The sequence below is a fragment of the Onychostoma macrolepis genome, chromosome 04, assembly GCF_012432095.1.
Source record: "Onychostoma macrolepis isolate SWU-2019 chromosome 04, ASM1243209v1, whole genome shotgun sequence".
Lineage (NCBI taxonomy): Eukaryota > Metazoa > Chordata > Actinopteri > Cypriniformes > Cyprinidae > Onychostoma > Onychostoma macrolepis.
The window spans coordinates 8026531-8051922 of record NC_081158.1 but is presented as its reverse complement, the minus strand read 5'-3'; the positions used below and the strand labels follow the sequence as shown (position 1 = coordinate 8051922).

At 37.1% G+C, this 25392-nt stretch overlaps 1 protein-coding gene across 2 annotated transcripts in view; it reads right to left on the bottom strand.

Annotated features, from left to right (window-relative positions):
* Positions 1–25392, bottom strand: part of LOC131538706 (NACHT, LRR and PYD domains-containing protein 12-like) — a 46410-nt gene that overhangs the window by 1519 nt on the left and 19499 nt on the right. For both annotated transcript variants that reach the window (XM_058772750.1, XM_058772748.1), the window contains exons 9-13: positions 25032–25199; positions 22642–22815; positions 22324–22497; positions 7175–7348; positions 243–289 (exon numbers count right to left, since the gene is read on the bottom strand). In XM_058772750.1, the coding sequence (XP_058628733.1) occupies positions 243–289; positions 7175–7348; positions 22324–22497; positions 22642–22815; positions 25032–25199 (737 nt within the window). The remainder of the gene's footprint in view (positions 1–242; positions 290–7174; positions 7349–22323; positions 22498–22641; positions 22816–25031; positions 25200–25392) is intronic.

Genomic DNA, 25392 nt, shown 5'->3' with positions numbered 1-25392 from the left:
ATGTCCCCACAAGGACAGTAAAACCTGATATTTAAAAACAGTAAAACCTGGGGAAAAAACACCACTAGGGGAAAATATAAAAAAAATACTGATGGAAGTTTGTCTGAAAATATAAAACTGCAAAAAAGTTTCTGTTAAGGTTAGGTTTAGTGGATAGAAAAAATATTGTCAGGTCAGTATAAAAAACTATGGCAGGTCCCCACAAAGATAGCTTTACAAATGTGTTGTGTGTGTGGATGTACATTTCTTTAGTCCTGCTATAATCCTGGATTCTCCTCCATGATCCACACTATAAAATACAAAAACACAATCACATTCAATCAGTTCACTGATAGCACACGTACATCTCAGGGACATCTATTTGATGTACATGTTTACATCTGGAAGACATTTTTTTAAAGTGTTTGCCCATCTGCAATATGTCTCTTAAGACATTTCCTGTCAGACATCAAAGAGATGTTTAGAAAATCTTAAAGACATTTATCAGATGTTTGTACACAGCAGATGCTTTCAAATGAAGTGGTCTTTAACAGACATCTTGCAGATGTAAATGTACTATCTAGGTAACCAAACACAATTATGACTTTATCTTGTTTTCATGATCATTGGAAGTCAATCAATATGAAATAATGTCATGGGCGAAAAAAAAAGCAATCTTTTTTGGATGTAGCCTATGCATCAAACAATGCGGTACTATATTGCAACGCATTCTGTCAATACAGAAACAAACTATCAATTTGCTAAAACAGGCTAGAACATTTTAAATTACAGCAATGTGCTAAAGCAGTGGTTCTCATTTGACCCTTTGCAAAGACCCCCCCCCCTTCTTAGTTACTATTGCTATGTCCGACAAGCCCCTCTCACACCACACATCATGTTCTCACGCAGTGAAAAATACATTGTCGAGCAATGAGGACACTGACAACACGCCGACAGAAAAGACAGAACAGGTTACTTTAGGTATGAAACAGTCTCAGCTGTAAAATTTTGTAATAAATTCTAACAATAAATACTGTTTTGTGGCTCATTAATGTGTTGTGACAAATCGCTGTAGCACCATGTAAACCGATCATTTCTTCCTTTGTACTAGTTAGAGCACAAAATAACCATGAATGAACATCTGAAGGTATTTTATTTCAACTGTGGAAAGATGTCAATATGCACCATTTCTCAAGTTCAAGTCCATGGACAGTAATCTACTCTCTTGTCTGGTTTGTTTGTTGGACAAAAATGGCAGATTCTGCATTATGATTGGTCAGATTGCCTGTCATTAAAACTCCCTACGAAGGGCCAATTGCGTTCCTGGAGCCCTCCAACACTGCACATTTAACATAATCTGCTTTGTCTGACACACCCATTCCAGACTTTGCAATCTCTACTAATGAGCTTATGAGTTGAAACAGTGGTGTTTGATTAAGAAGGCATGCTAGATGTGCAGGTTTGGAGGTGCTACAGGAATGTGTTTGGGAACCACTGTGCTAAAACATGCCAAAATTTGGAAAGCTATTTTTTAACTTACTAAACTTTTAGACAAGGCGTTGTGAAGCCAACATCATACTTTTCTTTGAACTTTATCTAGTTGAAAATGTTTAGTTTGAACTCAGCATTATGGTGATTACCCAGATAACAATCAGACGTTCATTCAGCATCTTCATTTGGTTGTAATAAAGGTAAGCATTTATATCAGTTTTGAGCAATATTGTTAACGAGATCTTTTTTTCTTCTTTTTTTATCTTGATATTATAACTTTATTATGAAATGACTCACTGTAAAAATATGGTTTCACTTTTATTGTTATTTTTTACCTATAACTTTATAGGTAATAAGGTATCGGTAATATAAGTAATAACTTTAGGGAATAACGTCTCAGAGACACATCACAGCACTGAATGGTAAAGGCTCTTCCCATACATAACATTTAGTAAAGTTTTCCACTTTTGTATCTAACCAGCAGGGGCGATTCTAGGATTTTTTTAATGGGGTGGCACAAAGGGGGCCAAGAACCAGTCAGGGGGGGCCCATGGGAAAAGTCATGTGCCCCAACACAAGTGGGATGACATAAAAATGGCACTGCACAACTGCCTGGATAACGCATCTCTCTTTTTATAAATAAAAACCACTGAACAGACAATAATTGTTCTCAACTTCTTTTATTGTCCAAAAATTGCTCATGTTCTGTTGCTGCAGATAGATGGCTGCTGGTGTAGTCCTCACTGGCCCTCTCTGGCTGGCTCTTACCTGTGCTGCCAAGTTCAGGGCTGCTAATTTGCTGGCCAACTTGGCCCTGCCTTTTGGATTGGCTCTGACCTGCACTGCACTGTACTGCATCTGCCTGTCTTTGACATGGTTTCTTCTTGAAGAAATTTTGAAAAGATTCAGCTGGGAGAACATCTAGCTACTAATTAAGTTAATTGACATTAGGTCTGTAACACGATTAGCTATAAAAGGGATCTTAGAGTCTTAAGAGTGGCAGAGGTCCTCCAATCTGTGAAAGAGTGCATAAAAAGATTGTGTAATACTTTAAAAACAACGTTCCTCAACGTCAAATTGCAAAGGCTTTGCAAATGTCATCATTGACAGTGCATAACATCATCAAAAGATTCAGAGAAACTGGAGAAATCTCTGTGCGTAAGGGACAAGGCCGAAGACCTTTGTTGGATGTCTTCGGGCCCTCAGAAGACACTGCATCACTCATCGGCATGATTCTGTCATTGACATTACTAAATGGGCCCAGGAATACTTCCAGAAACCACTGTTGGTAAACACAATCCGCCCTGTCATTTGCAGATGCCAACTAAAGCTCTATCATGCAAAAAGGAAGCCATATGTGTACATGGTCCAGAAGCGCTGTCATGTCCTGTGGGCCAAGGCTCATTTAAAATGGACTGTTTCAAAGTGGAAAAGTGTTCTATGGTCAGACGAGTCCAAATTTGACATTCTTGTTGGAAATCACGGAGACCATGTCCTCCAGGCTAAAGAGGAGGGAGACCTCCCAGCGTGTTATCAGCGTTCAGTTCAAAAGTCAGTATCTCTGATGATATGGGTGAGCATAAGTGCATATGGTATGGGCAGCTTGTATGTTTTGGAAGGCACTATGAATGCTAAAAGGTATATAAAGGTTTTAGAGCAACATATGCTCCCCTCCAGACGACATCTATTTCAGGGAAGGCCTTGTGTATTTCAGCAGGACATTTTGTGCATAAAATTGTCAAATTGATCAGTTTAAACATTATGTTATGTTATCTATGTTCTATTGTGAATAAAATATTGGCTCATGTGATTTGAAATTCTTTTAGTTTTAATTTTATTCAAATTTAAAAAAACTTCCCAACATTTCCGGAATTCGGGTTTTAAATGTGAAGCTGTTCTTGGACATTGCAAATGAAAGACTACCACGCAAAAACGTTTGTTTATTCAATACAAACAGGTGTTTACTATTCTACATCTTAAAAATCCAAGTGTCAGAATGCTAACATTATTAAAACCCCACATTTTAGCATTTACCACGTTACTGCAGACAACAAACAACAGGAAGAAATGTAACATAACGATCTATTTTAACGATCTATTCGGCGATGGTGCATCACGGCTGAATAACAAAACTAAGCACAAACTCTAAGGAGCTTTCAACATACAGTATTGTTCAAAATAATAGCAGTACAATGTGACTAACCAGAATAATCAAGGTTTTTAGTATATTTTTTATTGCTACGTGGCAAACAAGTTACCAGTAGGTGCAGTAGATTCTCAGAAAACAAACAAGACCCAGCATTCATGATATGCACGCTCTTAAGGCTGTGCAATTGGGCAATTAGTTGAAAGGGGTGTGTTCAAAAAAATAGCAGTGTCTGCCTTTGACTGTACAAACTCAAAACTATTTTGTACAAACGTTTTTGTTTCTAGGATTTAGCAATCCTGTGAATCACTAAAGTAATATTTAGTTGTATGACCACAGTTTTTAAAACTGCTTCACATCTGTGTGGCATGGAGTCAACCAACTTGTGGCACCTCTCAGCTGTTATTCCACTCCATGATTCTTTAACAACATTCCACAATTCATTCACATTTCTTGGTTTTGCTTCAGAAACAGCATTTTGATATCACCCCACAAGTTCTCGATTGGATTAAGGTCCGAGATTGGGCTGGCCACTCCATAACATTAATTTTGTTGGTTTGGAACCAAGACTTTGCTCGTTTACTAGTGTGTTTGGGGTCATTGTCTTGTTGAAACAACCATTTCAAGGGCATGTCCTCTTCAGCATAGGGCAACATGACCTCTTCAAGTATTTTAACATATGCAAACTGATCCATGATCCCTGGTATGCGATAAATAGGCCCAACACCATAGTAGGAGAAACATGCCCATATCATGATGCTTGCACCACCATGCTTCACTGTGTACTGTGGCTTGAATTCAGAGTTTGGGGGTCGTCTCACAAACTGCCTGTTGCCCTTGGACCCAAAAAGAACAATTTTACTCTCATCAGTCCACAAAATGTTCCTCCATTTCTCTTTAGGCCAGTTGATGTGTTCTTTGGCAAATTGTAACCTCTTCTGCACATGCCTTTTTTAACAGAGGGACTTTATGGGGATTCTTGAAAATAGATTAGCTTCACACAGACGTCTTCTAACTGTCACAGTACTTACAGGTAACTCCAGACTGTCTTTGATCATCCTGGAGGTGATCATTGGCTGAGCCTTTGCCATTCTGGTTATTCTTCGATCCATTTTGATGGTTGTCTTCCGTTTCCTTCCACGTTTCTCTGGTTTTGCTCTCCATTTTAAGGCATTGGAGATCATTTTAGCTGAACAGCCTATAAGTTTTGCACCTCTTTATAGGTTTTCCCTCTCCAATCAACTTTTTAATCAAAGTACGCTGTTCTTCTGAACAATGTGTTGAACGACCCATTTTCCTCAGGCTTTCAAATGCATGTTTAGCAAGTGCTGGCTTCATCCTTAAATAGGGGCCACCTGATTCACACCTGTTTCTTCACAAAATTGATGACCTCAGTGATTGAATGCCACACTGCTATTTTTTTTAACACACCCCTTTCAACTAATTCCCCAATTGCACAGCCTTAAGAGGGTCCATATCATGAATGCTGGGTCTTGTTTGTTTTCTGAGAATCTACTGCACCTACTGGTAACTTGTTTGCCATTTAGCAATAAAAAATATACTGAAAACCTTGATTATTCTGGTTAGTCACATTGTACTGCTATTATTTTGAACAATACTGTACATTAACATATATATATATATATATATTTAATACTTACAATGAACAGAGACGAGGTCTGCAGTCTGCAAAATCGTGCTTCTCCTGTTTGAGCTGTGAAATTGACAGCACTCTAATCCAATGGCGTCGTAAATATATGGGAAATAATTCCCAGTGAACGAGACGGTGAGTAGGTGTGTTCTACTTCAAGCGGCGCTACACTGCCGATTAGCACATGACATCAGCGTGTTAGATTTTAAATGCACCCAAATTGCTCACACACTGCAGATGTTATAATCTGATCAGTCTGCACTGTTGGGGGGGGGGGGGCACAATGGGGGGGCCAAGCATATTTTGTGGGAGGCCTGTGCCACCCCTTTAGACACGCCCCTGCTAACCAGATGGGTTTTAGAAATGCACAAATGTTTTATATTTTGAATAATTTATCTTCTATGAAAATTAAATATTAATAAAACAAACAATTTTACTTCTCACTAAAAGCCAAATTTAAAAAAATATCCATAGAGATTATTGGAAATTATTGTATATTTGTAGCTTTTAACTACATCACTTTATAATTTTTCATGTAAAAATACTTTATTCTTATAAAAATAAACCAAATACTATTGTAATTGTGTATATATATAGGCTTCATATTTCATCTGTGGTAGTTATATTCAGAGACAGAACACGGAAGTTTACCATTACCGGAAGGTGGGAGTTGTGTACAAACAATGTTTTGATGAAAGAATCATCTTTCTGCGAGTCATCAGTGCCTTAAGTAAGAGGTAGACGGTTGGAGTGGATCAAGTGATTCAAGCCACTTTTTATCAGATTGCATAATTAATGGAACATGAAAATAAATTATTTTATCTAAAGAAATATGAAGTAAACGTTAATACATCAATCTTTCTCCAAATATGCACACTTTTAGACTAAAAGCCCAATTGATATTTTACACAATTGATATTATGTAGCGGAGCCCTGTGATCAGAAATAAACAGGAGCAAACATGAGTGAATATGTACAGGTGTCTCAATATTCTGAATATCAATAACTACAGAATAATTTTGCATTCCTGACAGAAATTAAGGAGTTAATGTAACTGTCAGTGTAACTGAGTATTATCATAAACTGTGATCAAATATCAAAGCTATCTAATCTATCTGATTCAAAACTTTTCAAGATTAAATAAGAATTCAATAAAAAAAAGTGATTCAATAAATGTTACTGTATCAGATTCCAAAAACAGCCTTCATAGTCACTGTGGTTTATTCATTTATTTTCTAAAAAATGTCTTCACAAATTGCACCCTGCTGATGTGTATTGTTGCTAACAAAATATAGTAAATGCCATTTTTAAAAGTAATTTGACACTTCCAATAAAGATTGTTTCAATTACGTTGTAATGCCAGTAGGTGGCAACAAGTGACTGTTAAAATGTATTTGTCTTTGAATCATTCATTCAAGAGATACACTCATGCTGATTTACCCAGTAAGGAAAAAGTAAAGTCTTTAAGAGTGAGTAGCTGAGTCATTTATTCATAAATTATGTTACTTTGTTTGGTTGTCTAATGTTTTTTTTTTTTTTTCAGAACTATTACCTCTGTTTTTTTTTGTTTTGCACACATACAGCTCTTAAACAAGTCCAGTTTTTATGTTGTTGTTTCAGGTGATATAAATGACAACACAGAGCACGAGTGAACATGATCATCCCTTCTTCTTTACTACTAGTTATAGCATGAATGAACATATTATGTCTCATGTAATCACTCAATTCACACATTCGTCACAATCAGTAAACTACTGTTCAATAAAAAAATTAATGTTTATATAATAAAAAAGTTTGCTCCCTGCTGTACTGAAAATTTATCAAACCATGGCTTCAAATGTGTCATTTTTATACAGAGACATTTTGTTGAAATAATAAAACCTAAAAACTGTTCCTGCTTGACATACTTGAGTTTGTCCAGTGAGCAGTTTGGGTCCTCCAGTTTTTCAGAGAGCAGTTTGACTCCTGAATCTCCTGGTTGATTATAGCTCAGATCCAGCTCTCTCAAGTGTGAGGGGTTTGAACTCAGAGCTGAAGACACATAACTGAAGCCTTCTTCTGTCACCATACAGCCAGACAATCTACAAACACACAGCAACAGTCCACATGACATTAGTTTGGCAGTCAGACATCACTAACACATTTGCCTGGTAGCTGTTATTTTCTGTAGTTACAATTACAAAAGTAAAACAAAGGTAAAGTTAACAGAAACATTTGTACGCCAGCTGTGACAATGTCATAAGTTGCCCCTAATTTTTATATACATTGTGTTTGTTTGCTTCTTAATGACGATCCACCACGCCATTACCTCTGGGCCTAATTCCAAGCTCAGAGCCCTCCCTCAGACAAAACCAAAATAAGCATATTGTACAATATCTGATTACATGCATGCATAAACTGGTGAATTATTTGAATAAATGTTTATTTAGTTTTATAATTTACCATTGTTTGTTTAATAATTTTATGCTATCCTGAAGAATTACGGATAATGTAGGCGTAGTCTAAATAGGTCACCTATTATGCAATATCCACTTTTACATTGTGTTTGGACATAAATGTGTGCTGGCAGTGTGTGAACACAACCACCCTACAATGATAAAAATCCACCCACTCCTCATTTTTTAATCCCCTGTAAACCAAATCAGTCTCACCAAGCCTGCCGTTTTGATTCTCTAAGCAGTTTGACGTCACAATGAATAAGGCCGGGCCAGGGGGGTTGATTGATAGCCCTGCATTGGTATAGTTTCTTCTGTAGCATCAGAACGAGTCAGACAAAACTAAGATTCGATCAGAACATTGAAACATGAGGAGTTGAAATTCCAGGAGAACAGGACAACGTCGTAAAGATTCATATCTCTGACTTCTGGAGCAAGCCTTACCAACAAGCCTCTTTCACAGAACAGCTTGCAACATTAAGACAAAAGAACACTTATTGATAAGTACAATGCCGGAAGGAGAATGTCAAATTTGGGACAAATAATCAAGATTAATGGTCAAAGAGATGGCCATCACATGTGTTCCACAAGAGAAATCACAAGCTTCTTTAGATTGACTTTTCCCCCACACATAGAAGACAAAGAACCAGACTGAAATTCCTCTGTCCAAAGAACATGTCTTTTGGTCTCCACAGAACTATACAGATACTTTCTTTTTCATATGCACATAAAACCATCCTAAAAGGACATTGCTAGACATAACACTATATTATGTATGTAACCACACATTAGACTATCATGTTTTAAGCACATATTATGTATGTCTTTCTAATAACTATTGAATGACTTTAAGGTTAGTCGTGTTTGGTATGTATGAGTTTGACATTTCTAGCTTGAAACTTCCAACTGATTCTTTGTCAAATGTATCATATTCTGGTTATAGAAATCACATCCAAAATTATACTTTGCAAGAGTGTGTAAAATTCAGACCATGTGACTGATAACATGCTGATTTATGATGGAAGGAACAACCCTAGCTAAGATAATAGCCTATCTAATTTGTCAAGACACCAGATGGGATGTGTCCAGAAGCCGAGTTTAAGAACTCAGGACACCATCAGCTCTTCCCTCTCTCGTCCTTCTCCCTTCTTCTCGCCACTGCGTTTTGACGCTGTTTTAGCGCTCTTTGAGCGTGCTCTGGCCTACAGGCCAGTTGCTACTTAACACCACGATGAGAAGAAAAACCACCTAGTCTCGTTACTCATTTTATTCTTTTACTTCAGTTTCTTTTCTTTCTGTTGAGTCTCGTGTTCAAAAGTTAACCCTCTGGGGTCTAAGGGTGTTTTGGGGGCCTGGAGAAGTTTTGACATGCCCTGACATTTGTGCTTTTTTCAGTTGCTTATAAACATATAAATGGCTAAAGTCTTATATCACTGTAAACAGCACAAACTGGGCTACAATAATATGTTAGCAGCATTTATGTACATTATTTTGTTTTTGAGAAAGAAACGTTTATGCGTGGCTAGTGAAAAACTAAAATTTTGAAGTCACTGAAATAAGGCCATAAAACACATTCAGAACATTTGTTCACAAGACTTTTGAGAACTGGATCTTGTAGCCTAGAATATTTGCTTCAAAATGATCTGAAAATAATCTAACTCACTCATTCAGAAAAAAACAATATATTGATTTAAATTTTCTAAGTCACTTTTTGAGTGGAAAGGCTCTATGCGAGAGGGCGTGACTCACACCTGAGAAGACAAAGGCCCGCATAATGAGCTCCATAATGAGCCATTGAGTCAGGTGTGTCACTGAGAGAGAAGAGTTACAAGAAAGAATCTGAGGAAAAAAGAAATGTGTATACATATGACTATCACATAAAATAACTTGAGATTCACTTGTGAGTGCAGTTAAACAGTTTATTAGGAACAAACAAACAAACAAACAAACAACAGAAGAGTCAAGACATCGTGGGTGCAATATCCAAAATATCCAAAACAGTGGCAGGAAACTGGAATCCAGGAAAACAGGAGACAGCAGAAACTGCATGAGAAAACAAGACAGACGTGAGCAACACAATGAACCGACAAAGACAAAGCAAACATGGTGACAATACATACACTACCAGTCAAATTATTTAAACAGTAAGATTTGTGTAGAACAGTAACAGTAAGAAGTGTCTTCAGCTCACCAAGCCTGCATTTATTTGATCCAAAGTACAGCAAAAACAGTACATTATATTTATTATAATATATAGGCCTACATATTTGTACTATTCAAAATAAATAAAGCATAGAACATATAACTATCCTCACGTCGTGCAACATTTAAATGCAATGAAAGGTTGCCTATCATATTTCAAAATGTTGCACTCGATTTTACACATTTTATTCTGGAGTTATAGTTTGGGACAAGTTCACCAGTAAATGCGTTAAACGTTGTCACAACAACACATGATCGAATGCCAATAAGAAACATTACTTACTCGGTATAAAGTATCTCCTCCTCCTCCGGCTCCAGGTGCGCTCGCGCTCTGTTTGTGAAGTAAACAAAAGCTTTTTCCTCTCAGCGCGTCTTCTGGCGGTAAATACAACTCTTTTTTCCTCTCAGCGCGTTTCTGAGGTATATACAAGGCTTATTCCTCACAGCGTGTTCTTCCAAAACTGAAAAGTATCCGAGATGAACGCGTTGCTGCTTTGTTTACGGTGGTGTGGGCGTTTACATGCCGCGTGGCTCGCGTGGAGGTTTGTAATAACAATAGCGCGAGCGGCGCGTGGGCGTGACCTAATTAGAGATAATGAGACCAGACGGAAAAACTGAACATGTCCTTGGTTTCATACGGATTACTTTATCACAGAATATTTGTTTTCGGTAAGACTTACTTCATTTAACAGTAGACATGTCAAGCTTTCTATAGATATATTTCTCATGTCTCTGTGTGAAGTATTTGCTGAGTTACAGCTCATTTTAGTGAAGTGTTTCAAAAAGCAGTTCGCGGAGACGGAGAAGACAGAGAGCGCACCCTGTTTGTTTTCTTTATTCTTCAAAAGCACAAAGTTTAGTTTTTATTATGAGTGTATACAAATAAAAGTAGACCCCTTACAGATTCGAATGGTGTATTGCTCTTATCTGTACGATCAAAAATGGCAGAGTAATTCAAGTTTATTTTGGCCTTATCAGGAAAATCTGCCTCAAAACGCATATATGCGTTTGTCGACCCCAGAGGGTTAAGTTTGCCGCAAAGTCCAGTGCCGACTGGACCCGCTTCAAACTTCAACCAGCAACGGACTCCAAGACCATACTCAGCCAACGCCCAACCATTGGCTTCCCAAGACATCACTTCAAAGACTACTGAACTTCCAGCCAATCACCAACTCGGGAAAACCCCTTTCCTGTAACGACGATGACAGAAGGGAATCCCTGTAACATAAAGGCAACGCAAGTAAAACAACTCCAGATTCTAACTGAACTGGTGCATTTAATATAAAATTTAGCCTCATTGAGAAACTCAACGCGAGGGTTAACCCTCTGGGGTCCGAGGTCATTTTGGGGCCCTTGAGATGTTTTGACATGCCCTGATATTTGTGCTTATTTCAGCTACTTAAAACATACTATTGACCAACATGTACTTTTTTTTGTATTCAGCACAAACTGTGCTACAATAATATGTGACCAAGATGGATGTACATGTTTGCATTTTTTAGAAAAAAAATATTATGCGTGGTTTGTAAGTTTTGGGAAAAAAAATGTAGCTGAAATAAGGCCATAAAACCCACACTAAATAGTCCTGAACAAGACTTTTGAGTAATCAGTCTTGTAGGCTAGAATATTTACTTCAAAATTATGTGAAAATCATTCTGCTTACTCATTCACAGAAAACAATATATTGATTTAAAATTTTCAAGACATGTTTTGTCATCGAGGGTCTATATGCGAGGGAGTGGCAATGGCCATGAATATTAAGTGAGTTTCACCTGAGAGACAAAGGGCCCTCCCCTATGGGCCCCTAATGGCCCATCAGTGTGACTGTGACTGTGAGGCAGGTAAGAGAGAATGTGAGGAGATTGAAAAAAAAGGGTTTTTTAAATGATTTGTATTTTATTTACAACACAGTATAATCAAAACATACATAATGAAGGTCAAAGACACATTATTGTGCACACTGATCTAACCACAGAGATGTGAACAGATTTTGAGTCATTCCTGCAACAGATTCTGTTCAACAAGTGAAACAAGTAAATTATACCTGATATTTACGTGTGTTATTTAAGTGTTTCTACTTCTTTCCATGGATTCAAGAAGAAAAAAACATAATCAGTAGAGAAGGAGCTTGTTTTAACATAGAATATCAGTGTAGTTGAACATCTCATGTTGGTACAGCGCTCTGAGGAAACCAGTTTGAAGAGACATCAGGATACATCTGGTGCTGGTATCTGATTCAATAAAATACAAACAAAAAAACATTTGTGAGCATGTTAATATCAGGAACATCTGTATATATATCATAAATATCATATATATCACTATCATAAAAAAGAGAAAGAAATCTTATATCTGAGAAACTAATTATTATTGTTTAGCACGTTAATAAAATCTATTTCTGAACAGAGTAGGCTATTAATAATAAACATGTACTAAACATACTTAGACTCGTAGCATTCATCATGTTACAGTGTACACTCATATTACTTTTATTGTTTTATATAGAGCATGAAAACATCATAGCGCTGTAAGAAATTTAAATACAATGAACTGCCTATCATATTCAAAATATTTTACACGATTTCAAACATTGTAGTCAGGAATTATAGTTTGGGAAAAACCCAACTATGATTTTGTAGTCATATAGTCTAGTATGTATGATTTTATAGTAGCCTATGATATGATTCTGTAGCCACAGACTCAAGCATGCTTTGTACAATAAAAGGATGTACTTTGTACTATAAAAAATGATATTTTATATCTGAGAAACTAATTATTATTGTTTAGCACGCTATTAAAATCTATTTGTGAACAGTATTAATAATAAACATGGTCTAAACATTCTTAGACGCGTAGCATTCATCATGTTGTCGTTTGGGGGAAAACCCAGCTAACTGTTAGTAAATCCATTCAAGTTTACATCACAATAAAACGGTAACTAATGTAAAAAAGAAACATTACTTACTCATCTCCTCTGCTGGATGAAATCGTGTTCTTCTTTCGAGGGAAATCCTGCTTTTACTCGGCGTGTCTTCCAGAAACGAACAGTAGCCGCGATGAATCTCCTCACTCTTTGTTTGTGTTGGGCGTTTGCACGTGCGCACTTACCACGTGGCTATTTACATATGAACAGCGCGAGCCGCGGTCACATTAGAGATAATGAGTCAGACGGGACAGATTGAACATCGTGTTGGTTTCATACGGATTACTTCATCACAGAATGTTTGTTTTCGATAAGACTTGCTTCATGTCAAAGTAGACACTTCAAGCTTTCTATAGATATAACTCTCATGTCTCTGTGTGAAGTATTTGCTGAGTTACAGTTCATTTTAGTGACGCGTTTCTAAAAACAGTTCGCGGAGACGGAGAAGACAGAGAGCGCACCCTGTTTGTTTTCTTTATTCTTCAGAAGCACAAAGTTTAGTTGTTATTATGAGTGTATACAAATAAAAGTAGACCCCTTACAGATTCGAATGGTGTATTGCTTTTATTTGTACGATCAAAAATGGCAGAGTAATTCAAGCTCATTTCGGCCTTATCAGGAAAATCTGCCTCAAAACGCGTATACGCGTTTGTCGACCCCAGAGGGTTAATTAAGTGATTGATGGTTTGTTCAGGTCTTTGCAATAGCACATATTGCTATAAACTTGGGATTTCACTTTCTCATTCTCTAAACTCATCCTTTCTCTCTTTCTGCAACGTGTGAATGTGTGAATGCGTGTGTTCATGTTAGATTAGTTTATGTCTTAGGTTTATATAAATAAAGTCGTATTTATATTTAAAAGATAAGTATCTTGTGTTTTGTGCTTACAAGTTAATGTCTTAATCTGTCGATCTTGTTACTGTGCTTATTAATAGTGTTTTCACTATATTTTGAATTTTAATATCCAGTGCAGAATTAATGTTATACGGCTCGTTCAGTGAATCGCTGCCGACTCAGTGATCAGCCGCAAAACAGTGATTCTGTTCAAATTCCCTATAAAATCATAAATGATTCCCTTTGAGCTAAATTAAATTATATTTATCTAATCAAACCCTACACTTCCCTCAACGGTTGCACACTGTTGTCTGTTTTCTCCGCGTTCGAGCAGCTGTAACGTCAACAATGTCTCGCAAGCAATCCCGGTGCTCTGTGTTTGGATGTAAGACTGAACATAAGAGTCATCATTTTCTCCCTGACTAGAATGCTGAGGATGCTGTGGGTTACTTTAATTTTTCAAGGTAATGTGCCTCAAAATCTACCTAAATACGTGTAGCACTCCAGACTCCAGACTTTGTGAATGTCATGTTGTTATAGTGCTTAGTGTTTTAACCGTATTTGTGTGCATACAATAAGTATTTTTTAACTGATCAGTGCTGTGCTTGTGAGATTAGTTTTCGCCGTTCGTAGCGTGAGATTCGCTTGGTAGCACGGTCACGCAGTTCTGTCAATTGATCCGTGCCGATGACACACCCCAAAAATGACATTTTCCAGCTGTTATAATAAATGATCTGTTGTGTATTTTGGACTAAAACTTCACAGACACATTCTGGGCACACCCAAGACCAAAACTACATCTTTTAAAAAGGGGCATAATAGGTGCCCTTTAAGGTATTTGGTCTTGGCAGAATAGATCTGCTATGCTGCTGCTGCTGCTGCTGCTGCTGCTGTGGCAGAGCAAGTACAGAGACTTGTTACTGCCAATACATCCACAACATGCTGCTGTGAGCATGTAAGAAATATTCTGCTGCATATATAACAGACTCACTGACTACAGACACAGCTAACAAACTTATACATTGGTGACCAGCACCAATTAACAAAAAAAAGGAGAAAACATACACATAATGGCCATTAGGAAACACTTCAAACATCAAATAATGCTAATTACTTCACTTTATAATTTTACATCCTATATATACACAAAAAGAGGAGAAACAGTCCTTGGAGTCCCCCTTAGTAGCAACACAAATGGTTGTGGCCCAATCATTGGCTGGAACTGTATATATACGTCCGAAGTTTCCGCTCGAGCCCCTTTTGATGGTGCACCAGCTTACGGGACTCGGCCATAACAAACAAGCAAAGAAATGGTAAGAATAAACAAAAGCTGTGTCTGAAACCGCTCCCTATCCACTATATAGTGCACTATATCGGGTGTCAGCCATTTTGTAGTGCTGTCCGAATTCTGAGTGAACGACTTCATTCGTTCACTACTTTTTACCCACAATGCATTCTGATTTCGAGTGTACAACCGATGTACACTCGCTGAAGCACTATTTCCCACAATCCAATGCGGAGAACCGACGAGCTGTTAGAGCGAGCGAGTTTGAACGAGAGATGCCGTTTAATTTGCAAAAATGATTAATTTAGTGGATTTTTAAAAATGTTCGTTGGTAGTGTATTCATTCTGATGTCAAATTAACGGTCGTCTGAGGGCGCTCTACGATCATCTTATTTGAGTGCAAAAACGCTGCTCGGGAGAGTTTTAAGATACTACAAACAATAAATACATACAATTATTAATGTGTGCTAATGTGAGTTTATTTTTGTTGACAATATTTTAATAGTATTTAATGATTATGACCATATTACAGAACAAATGAATAATATACCATCAATGAAACCACAAAGCTGATTACAATAGTCATTTTAAGTGTTATTGCTATTAATATTATTTTCTAAAATGAGGTACATGAAATATAAAAGTACATCTAAGATGTTTTTGCAACAGCCAAGTCTCACACGCAGTGTACACGTCACCGTCCGAATCCGTTCACTTCATTTCGTTCACTCCTTTCTAATATAGTGCACTCAACTGCCACACACTATATAGGGATTAGTGAATGAGTGAACGAGTGAGCGATTTCGGACACAGCTAAACTATTCGTTAAAGAGTGTGCGCACTTAACTCCAAACGAAAATTTAAATAAAGTCTATTGAACCAATACAATGCTATTATGTCTTCTTTTCTATAACAAATTTAATTAAATACATAAACCAAACTGACCTGCCTGAGGCTCTGTGGTCATCCACCACAGACTGTGCCATCTAGAGTTTCATGCCAGAACTTTGCATGTATTTACGTATGATTTCTATCTCCACTAGGAGTGTGAATTGATTTGACACTGACATAGAAAGGGTTCATTTTGTCTGTCTGAAAGCAGTTCTGGAGGGACCTCTGTGTGGAGGTTCAGAGCTAGTGTCCCTGTTTATGCTCTTATTTATTGTTTGTTTGTTTATTCAAAAAATATCAGCAATGTTTTGGAGTCAGTGAATCTCATATATTGACTGCAAGCTGTGTCTCTTGCTTTTCGATTTGGTCATGTTCCTTCACCAGTACTTAGGAACAGGAACATAATATTTCTACATTGACACTTGATACCAGTGGTCAAAACCTTAAGTGACATTTAAAATTTCTCTCACTGTGTCATTTCATAAAAGATCATTTTGTGCTCATTTAGCTTTAGAAAAAATACAGCCTCTTACATATTACCTCTTACATTTAAATGCAAACATATTTAAAGCATTTGATCTTACATAGGCAATAGTAGAGTAATACTGCTTTTGAAATCTTCTGTTGACAAAGTAGTGAAAATAAATATAAAGACAACCTTTAAAAACAAAACCTCTAACTTCACGTTACTAAGATTAAATAGGAAGCTGCTTTTAGATTCTCAGTTACACTTATAAACACTACACTACAATAGTGTTAATCTAAGTGCCTTTCTAGCATACAATACAGTAAATATAGTGTAAAAACTGCAAAAACGGCAGCAAAAATTCAGAATATATTAGTAAAACTACAACTACAATAAGAGCACAGGGTTAATATTTTGACACGGCGAGTGACATTTTTTATAATGCAGAAATTACGTGCCTAATTACAAGGCAGCTTAGAACAATTCAATTTTTAAAAATGCACTCATGCTTTATATAGCATATAAATAATAATAATTATTATTATTAGTGTTATTCTTTGGAAGGCGATTTATTAGGGATTTATAAAGCTCGCCTCGTATGCTGTCGAATTCACTTCTTTTGAACAATGGACAAACTACAGCCTGCACCATCAAATTTGAAATCAATTGTGTGTCAACATTTTGGATTTTGTGAAGACAAAGAGAAAGGGGTCGTTGATAAGAGCCATACTGTGTGCAAAGTCTGTCGCGCCAAATTTAAGTATTTTGGGAACACGACTAACATGAAGAAGCATATTACACGGTTCCACTCAGCACTGAAGAAACGGCCTTCTGTCCCGATTGCGCCCACTGCCAGTTTCACTCTCGAGCAAGTAGCAAAGCTTCCACCAAATTCTGAAAAGGCCAAGCGAATTATCCGGTCAGTGGTGGGTTTTATTGCCAAGGATTTGCGGCCTTACTCGGTCGTGGATAACCAAGGATTTCGCACAGTGTTACAGGTGCTTGAGCCAAGATATAGTGTGCCCTCATGACGTTATTTCAGTGACACTGCAATACCCGCACTCTACAGGGAGACTAAAGCTCAAATTTTAGAAATCACTAAGCAATACGGACAGGGTGGCAATAGAACTTGGACGTCCACGTGACCCGTTCTGTTTACACCACTATAAATGAATGTATGAAATGAATGGCACCAGCATAAGTTTCAAGGCAACAGAGTTCACTGAGCACTTTAATTCAAAAGACATAAACCTCTACATAGCAAAACTTAATAGATTAAACATAACATATCCCTATAATGCCCCCGGGGTGCTTTTAACATGCATCAATAAATGAATAGATAGATTTCCTGACTTGCAGTATCCTGATATCTACAACTACCTCATCAACTTTCCCTCCTAATGTTACTCCGGAGACTCTTTGAAGGGGTACAAATGGACGCAATCTAATTTTTTAATGAATATTCATTCAATTTTAGTCTGCCGGCTAAAACCATAGACTGTAAAAATGTCGTCACTGGAAGGGTAAGTCAACTGTGTTGTTAGCTAAAGTAATCGACCCTAGCTGTCTTTGTAGGTAGCCAGCATAGTCACTGTGAGTACAGTATACATCATAAATGTCATGAAATCTTACCCGTTTAATCCCAAATGTTGTGTTTGTTAGCATGTTTTATTGCAGTGAACCATTTTAGTTGTCTAGGAATACGATAAAATGATTTCCCCTTTGCTTTATGGGACAATCACGAACATATTTTCAATTAAAGATCATTTATAGATTTAATATGGGCTGCTTTTGGTGCTCTATTTTTTTATTGGTCATTTTGAGTGTTTTACGAATAAGATAGGCTACGAAGCTTACTTAAATGTAAATGTTTTTTCTCTATTTTGCAATAGTGAAAGACAGCTTCCACTAGCGACCAGCCAGAAGAGGATTATGCAGCCTTCCTCGAACAGTTATGTTCAGGATTTTCTGATGTACTCAGTACAAATACTGCGTGAGGGTGCAAGAAACTGGCCAAGGGAGGTCATGTACAGGACACATAAATTGAGCCCAATATATGGGACGCCCTGGCTAATACTTATTTTTTAATTCCTTGTTTTGTTGTGACTTTTATTTATTTTTAATTTTTTTATGACTTTTTCACTTCCTTTTATGTAAAGCACTTTGAATTACCACTGTGTATGAAATGTGCTTTATAAATAAACTTGCCTTGCCTAATACAGGACGGTTGGCAACCCTAGCTTTCCCCCGCCTGTTCTGGGATCTGGGAAGGTTTGTAAAGTCTAAATAGTTTGGTTGTAAATTATTGTTCTACAACTGTCGATCACAATGCTACGGCCGCTCTAGCGCTCTCCTGATTGCCTGCCAAAATGTCGGAGTTTAGATTGCATGACGTCAACCTCCGGAGCTCTATAACATGCGATGCATGGACATCAATTTCAACAGACTCGTATGTCACCATTACAGCTCACTACATCACGGATGAGTGTAAGCACGAGGCTTGTGTTCTGCAAATGTGGGCTATGAACGGAAGCCACAGAGGTGCGAATGTTGCTGAACTTTTGCAAAGTGTTGCAAACGAATGGAAAATTGCGGTGAGGTGAGAAAAGGAGTGTCTGAAATCTTCACTCTTACAGAATCAGATATTTCATGTGCTGAAGATGTTGTAAACGCCCTCAAGCCTATAAAAGATGCCATCCTTCTATTGTCAGAGGAGACCAGCCCCACAGCATGTTTGATTGCTCCATTGCACGCTAAGTTGATCCAGGACATGAAAGAAAACACTGAGGGGACACCAGTGATCAGGGAGATAAGAGGACCTCAGCAGAAGGTACACCATTGTGCAGGAGACTAGTCTTTTTCACAAATGTGCTTCTCTGGACCCACGCTTTAAGGGACTGCCTTTTCTTTCCGAAGAAAAGAGAGAGGAAGCGTACAAAACCGTGATTATTTATTATCAATATATATTTATTATTATTTATTATCAATATCTTCGATATTAAATGACAAAGTTTTAGCATATAATATTAAAGCAATTGCAACAGTGCAATATTACAAGGATATTTTGTGTAATTTCATGTCAGTCTTAAATTATTAAATAACTTATTAAATAAATCTCTCTAAATCTCTATTAGTCAATGTGCACACAATTCATAATATTGCACTGTAGATTGCATGACCTCAATCATTTAACTGAATAGTTATGTTTGACCTACAATGTGTTTATTTTCTTCTCTTATGATTGATTAAAAGCAGGAAGATGGGGCAAAAGAGCAGGAAAATCCAGAAGACTGCATAGTGACAGAAACCAACAGCTCAGTGAGCCCACAGCCTGAAGTCGCAGAGAATCAGGATGACCGTCCTTCTACTTTAACAGGAAGAGCTTCATCTTTGCTTCACAGTCTTCTGGGACAGACCTTCTCTGATACTTCAGTTACACCACATCATCATCAGTCAGCCCGTGCCATAGCTGAAGAGGAGATGACCAGATATCGGAGTACCCCACCATTCTCTCTATCTGAGGACCCCCTCAACTCGCATGTAAACAAGGTGTCCTTTCCTTTGATCTCCAAAATGGCAAAGAGGTATTTATGCATTCCTGCAACCAGTGTCTCTGCAGAGAGAGTCTTTTCCACTGCAGGAGATATTGTTAGAGCCCAGCGAAGCACTTACTCTTGAACACGTGTACCAACTGCTGTTCCTTCACAAAAACTTGAACTTGGCAATATAATTACAATAGATAAACTATGGTAGAGATGTTGGATATTTAATTTCTTATTTAATTTGTATCCTGATATTTTTTCTGCAGTATGTTTGAAAGATAATTCATAGCAGCTCTGAAGATAATTCTAAAGGTTCTAAACAAAACTAAACAAAGACATTCCTTCCTTTGTTAAAAAGGCTCTAAACAAACTGAAATATTGCCATACTCATTTGTGGATTGAGAACTGTTTGTTCTTTACAATTGTTCTTAGTAATTGTATGGCCTTTACATGTTTAATTCAGAGCTTGTTCATCCTAAATATGAATTCGTTAAAATAAAAGCAATCGTCATTTTTAAGATGGGAATACTGTCAAACAGAGATTTTAACTATAAACAAAAAGCATAGAAACTCTTTATTTCATATATAAATTCAGCGTATTTGCAAAAAAAAAAAAGAAGAATCGTTTTTGAATCGGATCGTGAGTCCCAGAATCGGAATCGGATCGGATCGCGAAGTACCTAAAGATTCCCACCCCTACGATTTATATACCTGTGTTTATTGTTTTATTTCTCCGTTCTCCAGATTCATTTTGTTCAGCGACTCATATTGAGTGGATTTGTACTAATGTCTAGCACATAATATATATTACAACATCCTCAGACCTTAGCATTAGTTCCCAGCCATTTACAGTGCAATCTTTCAGAATAGGTTTAGAATAGACAAAACCAAACAAATCTAACCTGGTTTAGATCAGGTTCAGTGGGTATGATCCAGAGTTTTTGATCAACTCACGAGCACATGCACCTGAAGTATGACATGTACAGCAAACAGCCAATCACACAAAACATGGTAAGAGTCAGTTTAAATCACTTTAATCATTTATATAGCAGGGGTTCTCAATTCAGGGGTCAAGGTTGGAGCTAAACTCTGCGTTTAACTCTGCGTCCAGAGTTATATCCCTGTTATATAATTCATAAATAATTATCAGCAAAAAAGATGGCCAGATATATGTCACTTTGTTCACAGCTGTAACAAAGGAAGGCACGGAAGGCAGATGATCCACTTGCAGCAGGTTTAATGATAAAGATAATCCAACAAAGGGAAAAACACTAGGGGTAGAAACCAAGAAACAAACATGGAGTACATCCAACAATGACTGACAACCAAGGACTGAAACACAGGAGTATTTATACACTGAGTGGAACCAATGAGTAACTATGGAAACTAACAAGGGAATGGGTGTGGTCAAATTAGTGTCCATGGCAACAAACAAGGGAGCAGAGCAGCAGGGAACATGAGGGGAACAAGGCAACAACACTTCAACAAAAGTCCAAGGACAGACACAGAGCACACGTGACAACAGGTAATTGGTCCAATCTCTAACCCAGAATAAAACCTGCTCCAAAGCAGGTTAGCCATGTAGCTGGGCAGCAGCTGAAACTGCAACATGCAACAGGCCTCTAATTACACATTAATTTGTGTAAGGTCATAATAAAATTTGTTTTGTTTTAAGGAAACACTTTTTGATAAAAAGTTGATAAATGTATATTGGGAGGGTTGGATCTGCAGCGAATAATTTCTTCATAACAGCAATTGCAGAAGTGAAAACATACCGAAACAGCTAATTCTCATCAGATCGCATAAATCAGTGAAAAATGAATATAAATTATGATTCTGCATGAAGAAATATGAAGTAAGCATGCAAATATATCAATATTTTTCCAAATATGCACAATTTTGGACTAAAAGCCCTAATGGACCCTGTTCAATGAAGCTCTGTAAACACAAATAAACCAGAGTAGATGTGACTGAATATGAATGTGAGTTATTCTATTCATATATCAATAATGACCAATTTTGTACTCCTCACATAAATTAAGAAATTGCTCTCATGTTTATTATAATAAACAGTAGTCAAATATTGTGGCTGGAGTCTTAACTCTTTCTAATGATACACAGTTTGTCCTGATCAAGTAAGAGTGATAAATGTTTTTGCTTGCAGTGAATATTGAACAACAATAATACTGTGCTGCTGGCGATGCTATGCATGTTAAAAGGTTATTACAATCCACTCCCCCCCCTCCCCCACCTCAAATAAATATTTTTCTCAGATTAATGCAATACACATGGGTCATATTTCTCAGGGTAAAAAACACAGACGTCTGTGTAATTATGGGAAAATATCACATGTCAGCAAATGTCGTTTTTCTCTTGTTCTAACATTCAATTGAGAGCAGATGCTACATTTGGTGACAATATTTAACAGTCATTTATTGTGGAAACATTTTGGTAATTATTTTATGGAAAATAATTTACCTCAAAATCTCCAGCTTACAGTTCGGACTCTTCAGTCCATCAGAAAGAAGCTTCACTCCTGAATCCTGCAAGTCATTGTTACTCAGGTCCAGCTCTCTCAGGACAGAGTTTGAGGATTGCAAATCGGATGACAAACTCTCACAAGAATGAGCAGTGAGATTACAAGTGGAAAATCTGAACAAGAAAAACAAAGCAATGCACAAAGAATAAATCTTAGCAGTGTGAGTTACTAATTAGTAATTAACTTAATTAAATGAATTAGGAATGAATTAGTAATTCACATAAAGAAAAAACAACTAAAGTACTTGAAACTCAAACCTCATTATCTCCAGTTTACAGTTTGGACTCTTCAGTCCATCAGAAAGCAGCTTCACTCCAGAATCCCGCAGGTCATTGTTACTCAGGTCCAGCTCTCTCAGGACAGAGTTTGAGGATTGTAAAACTGATGACAAACTCTCACAAGAATGCGAAGTGAGATTACATATGGAAAGTCTGATCAAGAAAAAAAAAGTAATTACATACTCAATAAATCTTAGTATTGAGGTTTTAGTAATTAGCTTAACCCCCTGGGGTCTGAGGGTGTTTTGGGGCCCCCCGGAGAAGTTTTGACATGCCCTGACATTTGTGCTTTTTGCAGTTGCTTATAAACATTTTAATGGCTAAAGTCTAAAAACACTGTATTCAGCACAAACTGGGCTACAATAATATGTGAGCAGCATGTACGTACATGATTGTGTTTTTGAGAAAACAACGTTTATGCGTGGTTAGAAAAAAACTAAAATTTTAAAGTAACTGAAATAAGGCCATCAAACACATACAGAACATTTGTTCACAAGACTTTTGAGAACTGGATCTTGTAGCCTAGAATTTTTGCTTCAAAATGATCTGAAAATAATCTAACTCACTCATTCAGAGAAAACAATATATTGATTTAAATTTTCTAAGTCACTTTTTGAGTAGAAAGGGTCTATGCGAGAGGACGTGAACTATCCTGGATAATGCTGTGACTCACACCTGAGAAGACAAAGACCCGCATAATGAGCCATTCAGTCAGGTATGTGACTGAGAGGGAATTGCTACAAGAAAGAATGTGAGGAAAAAAGAAATGTGTATACATATAACTATCACATATTGGTTATGTAAATAGTTATAGAACAAATAACTTGAGATTCACTTGCGAGTGCAGTTAAACAGTTTATTAGGAACAAATAAACAACAGAAGAGTCAAGACATCATGGGTGCAATATCCAAAACAGTGGCAGGAAACTTGAACCCAGGAAAACGGGAGACAGCAGAAACTGCATGAGAAAACACAAAACAGACGTGAGCAACACAATGAACGGACAAAGACAAAGCAAACATGGTGACAATACATACACTACCAGTCAAATTATTTAAACAGTAAGATTAGTAATGTTTTTTTTTTTTAAAGAAGTGTCTTCAGCTCACCAAGTCTGTATTTATTTGATCCAAAGTACAGCAAAAACAGTACATTATATTTATTATAATATATAGGCCTACATATTTTTACTATTCAAAATGAATAAAGCACCCCCCACACACACACACACACACACTAAAATTAATAAATAAATTAGTGAGCATGTTGATAGGCTTATCAGGAGCACATTAGCAATCACCAATATTGCCCACTGGATTTTATAACATAGATGCACACATGTTTATTATCATATATTATCATACAATACAAAAACATTTTATAACTGAGTAACTAAATTATTATTGTTAAGCTCATTATAAACATGTTTGAGCAGGTATTTGCAACCAGAGTAGGCTACTTCACAGTAAAGACTGGTCTAAACTTTCTTAGACATTACTTTTATATCATTGTTTATAGAACATATAACTACCCTCACGTCGTGCAACATTTAAATGCAATGAAAGGTTGCCTATCATATTTCAAAATGTTGCACTCGATTTCACACATTTTATTCTGGAGTTATAGTTTGGGAAAAGTTCAACTAGTAAATACGTTCAACTTTGTCACAACAACATATTATCGAATGCCAATAAGAAACATTACTTACTCGGTATAAAATATCTCCTCCTCCGCCGGCTCCAGCTGTGCTCGTGTTCTGTTTGTGAGGTAAACAATGCTTTTTCCTCTCAGCACGTTTCTGAGGTAAATACAAGGCTTATTCCTCACAGCATGTTCTTCCAAAATTGAAAAGTATCTGAGAAGAACGTGTTGCTGCTTTGTTTACGGTGGTGTGGTGCCACGTGTCTCACATGGAGATTTGTAATATCAATAGTGCGAGCAGCGCGTGGGCGTGACCTAATTAGAGATAATGAGACCAGACGGAAAAACTGGACATGTCCTTGGTTTCATACGGATTACTTTATCACAGAATATTTGTTTTCGGTAAGACTTACTTTAGTGACGTGTTCATTTTAGTGACGTGTTTCAAAAAGCAGTTCGCGAAGAGAGTGAAGACTGAGAATGCACCCTGTTTGTTTTCTTTATTCTTCAAAAGCACAAAGTTTAGTTGTTATTATGAGTGTATACAAATAAAAGTAGACCCCTTACAGATTCGAATGGTGTATTGCTCTTATCTGTACGATCAAAAATGGCAGAGTAATTTAAGCTCATTTCGGCCTTATCAGGAAAATCTGCCTCAAAACGTGTATCCGCGTTTGTCGACCCCAGAGGGTTAATGCAAAAAAGTGAAAAATGTTTGAACTCAAACCTCACTATCCCCAGCTTACAGCTCTTCAGTCCATCAGAAAGAAGCTTCACTCCTGAATCCTGCAGGTCATTGTTACTCAGGTCCAGCTCTCTGAGGACAGAGTCTGAGAACTGCAGAGCTGATGACAAACTCTCACAACACTGAGCAGTGAGATTACAGTTCTGTAGCCTGTATACAGAACAAAACAAACAGCAATATAATGTGTTTTCAAGTAGGGCTTATACTCTGGAGCACAGATAATTTGCAAAAACCATTGAGTGTAATGCTGTAGTTGAGGCAAAGCTAAAGCCATCAAATGTATTCAGTGGTTACTGAATTTAAGAGAAACTGTAAGGCTATAAAATGAAATGCTTCCTTTAAT